The sequence below is a fragment of the Schistocerca americana genome, chromosome 1 (genome assembly GCF_021461395.2).
Source record: "Schistocerca americana isolate TAMUIC-IGC-003095 chromosome 1, iqSchAmer2.1, whole genome shotgun sequence".
Classification (NCBI taxonomy): Eukaryota; Metazoa; Arthropoda; class Insecta; order Orthoptera; family Acrididae; genus Schistocerca; species Schistocerca americana.
Window position 1 is genome coordinate 1,170,946,715 of NC_060119.1, and position 8,319 is coordinate 1,170,955,033.

Here is an 8,319-nt window from a genome sequence, read left to right on the forward strand (position 1 = left end):
AAGGAAAACTGTTTTCAAGCATGTAGTATTAAATGATAATTTATTTATAAACGTTAATAGCGTATGATGATGCCAAAATAGAAAATACTTTTTGGAGCACGGAGTTTTTAGTTTTCAGTTCACTTAAGGAAGAAAAACAAAAATACCTACGACACTTACCGCGAGAGGAAAACCGCCTAAATAATTTTCCCTGCTCTTTATTTAATGATGTTTGATATACAGCACGTGCATGTGGATATTGTGCCTAGCTACGCTTTAGACACAAATCATAGTTATAGAAAAGCTCATTGGTCTGTACTAGGTATTTCTGCTGCCAGTCAAAGCATTGGCAGCCAGCGACACGGCGTCTCGAATGGCTTAAGAAACACGTGGCTCGAGCAAATATAATCTCTCTGTCGCTGAGATAATGTCGAATTAGCAACACTGTAGAATACCTTTGGCAACCACATGACAGTCGATTTGCTTCCCGAACTGCTTCGGAATCTTTCAGGTTCATTCAAGCAGTAGATTGAGTTAGTTTTCGGTTGGACTCTCGCTGGAGACAAGTTTTTACCTCTATAGCGAATGAGCTACTGGCAGGCGGATCGACAGTCAATAAAGATATCCTAAGACAATTTCTGATTTCTCTCCCGTAAAAACTTGCGGAACTCACACTTGATAGTGCCTACTTTTCCTGCTTCTGTCAGTTTCAAAGCGTGTTGTTATATTTCTGAACTCCTGTTTGTAATTGTGTGGTTGGTGTCTGATGTACGTACAAAACTTATTTTGATACTGAAAAACGTAGATCTCAGTGCAGGACAATAGAACGCTGTTAAAATTAAATTTTTGACGGAAGTATGTGAAGGTCACGCCACACGATGCGAAATCCGGGCTAGCAAGTACAACAATTCGCGTACGAGAGAGCAGTCCGTTTACAACGGAATTTACATACGCCATTTGACTGCAAAACAAATGACTCAGATTAAAATGTTGGCCCCGAATAGTGTTAATCCTTATCTTTAGGCTTGCAGCCAATGACTGTATCAGAAGTGTTAATTTAATTACAGAGCAAATGAACATAAAATTTAACGCATCTCACTTTCTGATAAAACTACTTGAAAACTGACAACATAGCGCTTTACTGAGACCTACTGGTATTACCCCTCTGAACTAATATATCATTTTCACAAACAACACTCTGAAAATCACTGTGCCTAACAATGGACATGAATTTTGTTGGAGATTAAATTCGTTGGCTTATCTGTGTGCACGGAACGCTCGTCTGCCCTGCAACCTGACACTATTGACATAATGAAGAGATTGTAAAAAATGTAATTTCATCTACCGTGCTTGCAATGTGCAGTGCCAGACGGTATCGCAACAGTTTTCACAAAGCCCTTCTGCAGCACACAACCCGCGAGCATACAGACACATTCATGAAGGTAAAGAATGAAAAATGAGGAACTAAACGTAACGAATGATAAATGAGAACAAAGACTCCAAATTAAAGTACGCTACATTAAACCATAACAACAGTACACACTTCCATAAAATGCTCACGAAACAAATTAGCAAAATATTTCTTAACAATTTTCCTGTGTACAGTTACTTTCTTGGCACTTGTTTCAATTATAAGACAAAACCATATATTGCACTATAAAATTAGTACACCAAACTTAAATCATACGTGATTTTATAACAATAAGAAACTACACGATTACGAATATAAATGAAAACTGGATTACCTTAAAAGTTCTTGTTATTCTTTCACTAATGATCCCTCAATGTCTTCAGTATTCCTTAAAACACATCATTACAAAATCCTTTTTAAATAATGCTGCCTCAACTACGCGCAGGGTAGCTTCCATCCTCCTCAGACCAAGTACATAGCCACACTGTCCAACATACACTGTCTGCTACTCTCTTAAAAGGAAGCAGCCTCTCTGTTCAACGTCTGTGGTCTCAAGAACAGACTTACAAAGCATATGATTATATCGGTACCGGAGAGGGCGAGCACGTTATCAAATTCACAACTTCATTCACATTTATGGCCAAAACTTCTTGAAAACCAACGTGGTAAATCTGAGAGTCTCTTTCAAGTTTTGCGAGTGGTAGTCCTACAAAGCTTCTGTGGACTGAGCGTAGACGCATAACGTTTCTAAGACGACAGTACGTATCATCCTGCTAATTCGTAACAATTTGGGATACGTAACTTTCTTGAACGAGATTTTTTTTTCGTAAAGTTGTAATCCATTTGTGTTAGTACATTGATAATAAATGGCCCTTTAACGTCAATTTATTGAACATAAATAATTTGTTCAGCAGCAAGATATTCGCCAAGATTATCTGAAATACGCTGTAAGTGTTGGATTGTTTTTCTACTTCTCACCTGTTGACAATCTGTTCGTAACACTCCATCTCTTTGTGTGTTATGCTGTGTGAATAGACAGTAAAGCGGCGCTGTTTAGCATAATGATGAGGGGAGAGGTATGACAAATTCTGTCACAGACTGTACACAACTGAATGAATAGCTTTTATCCTTTTCTCTGTTTTTATCTTAGTTAAGTGATAGTGCATTTAGTGATGCATTCAGTTACACTTCTGAAAATTTCATTTATTGATCCTACTTTTCTTGTGTTATTATGGGTGAATATGGGGCAATAGTATTACTTTTTAGATGTATTACTCATATTTATCTATGTCAATCACTTAAATAAGGTTTAAATCTGTACGTTATTTTACTTTGAAATCATTACATCTATACTACTTGGCTCTGGATGAAATCTCCCTGCCCTCCTCCGGCTCTCTCTGTGATTTACACCTGATCCACATAATTGAACTGGAAGTCTCATCATTCGTTCTGCGTTCTCTCAGTACGTCTGACGTGTAAGTTCAAGTTACATATGGCGACTTCTTACATTGTAGACGAGTATACAACGTTATTTGCTTTATTATACTGTTTTTATTGTGTTTATTACCGAAGCATTTATCAACGTTTCTCAGTATGTGTTACAGATTTGTATTTCTTTAGCAGTGGACGAGTTGACACTTTGCCTGTTGGTGCTTTCTTCTCTATAGGTACTTGGTTCTTTATTCTTCGATACTACGAAGATACGACTTGACAATGGCCTCGGGAACCGAAACCGTCGTCATTTTTAAAATAAAAGGAGAAGTGCAACTAGTGCTGATGTGTTACTCTAAAGTTACAACAGTCTATAAAACTTTACTTAATAGACAGCAGATTGCGACAAGGGTACTGTTAATAAGGGGGAAGATATCCACAATCTCTATTACGCTAAAATTAAGAAACGCTTTTCGGGTTCTCTTTTAAGAAACGGAGAGTTGTTACGTCCTTTTCTTTGAATAAGGGACGAGTTTTCAGGTATTTTTATTTTACGATGAGATTCGAATTATCATAGGTTTCTGTATGCTATGTGATTTTTGCGAAAAGAAATGTCAGTAGTCTTTAACTCTATCTACCGTCGGATAATAAACTGAGAACAACACATTCAGTTATTGTAAAGCATTTATTGAAGCACAGTAAGAAAGTTAAGTAGTACAACTAGTTCAGTTCCAGATACCGTTGCTTAGATGTTGGGAAATTTGGTCCTGCAAGAGAGGACGCCCACCGGGCACATGTAGTGTTCTATGAGCTGTGTGGTGCAGCGTGCTCAAGAGGTCACGCTGAAGCGCCGCTCGTAATTCTTGAAATATTTGTCGTCGGGGTCATACTTGGCCTTCAACTTCTCCCAGAAGTCCTTCTTGTTGCCTATTGTGAACCTGATGATCTTATCCATCCTCGCCTTCTGATTATCGTTGCACTTGGCGCAGTCAGTCTGCAAGCCTGCCACAAGGAGCACCTCCAGCTCTGTGCCCTCTGGGGTACATCGATCCTTTCCATCGGACAGGAGGCACTCCGCGTACGCGTTTAAGAGCCGGTCACTGTTAAGGATCCGGTCCTGGTCCAGATTGTCTAACTTGGTGGTGATCTGCCCGTCGGCAGCGGCAGGCAGTGACGTCAGGGTGGCGGCCAATAGGACCATTAGGCCTTCCACATGTCTGCAGGAAGCTGCCGCAGTGCCAATGTAGGAAGCGCAGACGCTGGACTGTAGCCTCCAAAGCCGGTCTAGGAAGGCACGCTCGCTTATAAAGGCAGATCGAATCACCTTTGGGTAACGCTGCTCCCGCATATGAATTGGTTGTTGGTCGGTTTTTCAATGGCGCTGCGAAAATCCTCGCCTTTTGAGATGCAAAGGAAGTCCTTGATATGTGGTAACGTTGCGTTCCCACTATCGAACAGATCTCTCAGTCTTTGCACTCCTGGTGTCCTTTCTTATCTCTTGCCGTTAATTGGGTTTCCTTTCACAAACGGTTTTTGTCTTCCATTTACGGAGTTAAACGTAGGAAACCAAAATTAAATCACTTCTACATAGAAGCTCGTAACGACTCACAGACGAAACCGGATGCTTTGCTATGTTTCTTCAGGGACAGACCCTGCAGCCTACATCTTCATTCACAACAGAAGTAATGAGTGCTATGGACAGGACAGGGATCTCAAATTGATGTCATATTTCTAGGTATAAGGAAGGCTTTTGACAACATTTCTCGCACGCGACTTATAATGACATCGCGTGCCTATGCAGTACCGTCTCAGCGGTACGACTGGAATCTTGTTTTTGTGTCAGAAAGGTAATATTCCGTAGTAACTGACGCAAAGTCATAGAGTAAAACAAATGTGATATCTGGCGTCTTCCACGGAAGTGGAATATCTACAAATGAATTAGAAGGCAAACTGAGAAGCCCCGTTATATTGTTTTCAGATGATGCTGTCACCTACCACCTCGTAAAGTCGTCTAAATATCAAATTCAATTGCAACATCATGTAGACAAAATACGTGTAAGGTGTGGAATGTGGCAGTTGACCGTAAGTAATGAAAAGTATGAGGTCATGTGTATGAGAATTAAAATGGGTACGTCACATTTCGATTACCCGATAAATCACACATGTATAGAGGCTGTCAGTTGACCCAAATATCAGGCATTACAAATACGAATAACTTAATTCGGAAAGAACAGAAAGAAAATGTTCTGCGGAAGGTGAACCAAAGACGGCGTTTTATTGACAGAACACTTAGAAGATGCAACAGGCCTGCTAAAAAGACTGCTTGCAGTAACCTTGTCCGTCCTTTTCTGGAGTAGTATTGCAAGGTATGGGATCATTACCATACAACATTGACAGAGTACACCGAGAGAGATGCAATAGGGCAGCTCGTTAGCATTATCACTAAATACAGGAGAGAGTGTCACTGATGTCGTACGCAAGTTGGGATGGTAATCTTTAAAAGAAAGGCATTTTCGTTGCGATATGATATTTTTGCGGAATACCAATCACCAACGTTTCATGCGTAAATACAAGGTGTCCAAGCAGGAATTTGCCAGTATTCGGGGTTAGACAGAGACTGTCATTGTAAGCCAAAAAATTCTAGTAACATTGGCTCTATAATGCATACCTTTAGAACTGTGATCACTTGTTCAGTGGAAGTGGTGTGTTTCACAGTAGCAGACATGAACAAGTGCTCATAGCCCTTGAGGTATGCGCTTTAGATCCCATGGTTACTGAGGATCATTGGTCGATATTACAACCTCCCAGAATACGAAAATCAAAGAGCTTGCAGCAGAATATATTTGTTTCACAGTATTAAAGATGAAGAAGTCCTCATAGCTCTTAAGAACTGCACTTTATAGTCTATGTTTACTGCATATCCTCTTAGTGTTCTGTTCAATACTACCAACTGTCGGAACATGGAAATCAAAAATTTTTCAGTAGAAGAGATCTGTTTCAAGGTATCGAAGAAGAAATAGTGCTCGTTGTTCTTAAGTATGCATTTTAGAGCCGATATTTAATAGAGTTGCCTGCTTCGAATGATAGCTCGTGCCATATCCCTGAATATTGACCATTCCTACTGCGATACCCTGTACTTTGTTGACGCTTCCCTACATGGGAAGAAATTATCAATGTAATAAAATAAGAGAAATTAGAGCCCCCACAGGATGATTTAAGGGAACCTCGACGTGAAAATGACTGAAAAATAGAAAAATTTTGCTGTATCTGAAAGGCAAAGTCTCCTGTTTCCAAAAATGTGTGCATTATCAACTTTCAAATTGTTTATTTGTTCTTACACGCTCTTTAAACAAAAATCTGTACATCAGCCACATTTACTTTCAGTTCAATGTCGCACTGCCACAGTCACGCAAATAATAAAGTCAATATACAGGGACTTTGCACATACAAAATTATTTAGCAGATGTCTACTTGGCCACACACAGATACCTAATAAGAGTTTCAACAGTTGTGAGTGGCAACTAGTACCAAAAAGAGTGTTTGTTGGATGGACGGTGCTCAAAATAGGTGTGATGGATGCTGTCATCTGTTTCAAGATGGTGCAATTAGCTGGACAAAAATAACGGAAAAACTGGCCATGTAACCAGGAAATAATGTGATAGTTCCTCCGATTGTCTTAGATCGTCAGCGGGTAGTTGAAGCTGACAGGTTGCGAAGGCCACCACTGATGAGTTCAGAGTAAGGAAAGGGCTCCTGAAAAAGAGTAGAGGATAAAGAAACAGCTAGCCAGCAAGAATGTGCGGAATGTTCTGAAAGAGGCATTCGGTGAGTCAAAAGCACTGTCAACAGTCTTTTCTCATTCCCTCGAAACTACATTTTCCAAATTTTAGGTACATATATCTTCACTATGGTTTGAGCTATGTTCACCAAATTTCTCCCAAGTGAAGAATGCTAGAATCTCATTGTATTATTCCCAATACATTGCAGAAAATTTCTATGTTTGTCATTGTGCATGTAATTTTAGCGGTAATTTCTGAGCAAAATAATTATGTGGTATAATAAAGATTTTTCTATTTCCACAGGTGTACTACAAACTACAAAACGAGAGGCATGATGTGTTCCTATGAATGTTGACAGCAGCCTGCCACAGTATGAATGCTGGCAGACTGATGATGCACCACAAAATAGTACCAGAAATGAAACGTGTGTTATAAAACCATCTATTAGACACAATGTTGTAATTCTTAAACTATAACTGAAAATTTAATAAATTTCCTTGTACAGCTTCAGTTACTGTCATTCAGCGTTGGTACAAAACTTCCTCCGCATTGCAGGTCACGGGTAATGCGCACCGAAAGCGAAGCATAAAAACGCAGGCCGTTCACGTCCACGTCCCATTAAGTGTCTATATTCCCGGCGCGCTGAGCAATAACTGAAGGGCAGAAAAATAGCTTGAAAGTGGTTCGATAAATCCTCTTCCAGGCACTTAGCTGTGAACTGGAAATTATCCATATAGGTGTAGATGTGTTTATGTAAACTGATGCAAGGTACTATGAAAACTAAAGATCTTAATTACTTTTTCTGTGCTCAGGAAACGTGTGTTAGACTTCCTGAGAAAGGTTGCTCGCCTATTTTTTCCTGAGTCCCTTCCCGCATCATAATTTCGGTAACTTCTAGAGCCTTTGATAATTCTCTCCACAGTCTACTTTTCGAGAGGAGTTGACAGCTAATTTTCAAAAATGCATCTTGTAACAGGGTAACGTCCTTCTGAAATTGCTTACATTTGCAAGATTCAGAAGAAACCCATTACTGGTCAACATCGCAGTTTGTTATTGTCATTGAAAAATAAATAATGAATTGCGTTCTTAATCGATAATGGATTTTTTCCGAATCCAATAAATGTAAACATTCACATATCACGTATCGCCAACTTGTCCATGTCAAGTAACAACTGAAGATGAGAACAAATGTTTACAGCATTTCCGTAACAAATTCTCTCCACAGTAAGCCACAATAATTGCTAGGTATATCATGAAAATCGGAGTGTAGAGAAACACCAAAATGTTAAATCCTCCATTATTTTGGCCTATAAATTACAATGATTGTCCAGCTAATTGTGGATTAGATTTTCTAGTAGAGCGATACCGTATTGAACACAAAACATGAATTAGAATTTCGAAACTCGAATATAGCACTAAAATAACACTTCCGGCATAATATGGTGCCGGCCGCTGTGACCGAGCGGTTCTACGCGATGAAGTCCGGAACCGCGCGACTGCTACGGTCGCAGGTTCGAGTCCTGCCTCGGACATGGATGAGTGTGATGTCCTTAGGTTAGTTAGGTTTAAGTAGTGCTAGGTTCTAAGAGGCTGATGACCTCAGATGTTAAGTCCCATAGCGCTCAGAGCCATTTGAACTACAATATGGTACAAACATTAATGCCTTAAGAACCTTCTTAAAGCACTCAACTTCGTATTAGTTATGCTGCTTCTAAAGAA

The 8,319-nt window shown here is 39.6% G+C and overlaps 1 protein-coding gene across 1 annotated transcript; it reads right to left on the reverse strand.

Moving 5' to 3' along the window:
• Positions 1-3,541: 3,541 nt before the first annotated feature.
• Positions 3,542-4,169, reverse strand: LOC124597808 (ejaculatory bulb-specific protein 3-like). The gene has a single exon (XM_047135962.1). It carries the CDS (start codon positions 4,167-4,169, stop codon positions 3,651-3,653), a length of 519 nt encoding a protein of 172 aa, XP_046991918.1. The 3' UTR covers positions 3,542-3,650.
• Between the last annotated feature and the right edge of the window lie 4,150 nt (positions 4,170-8,319).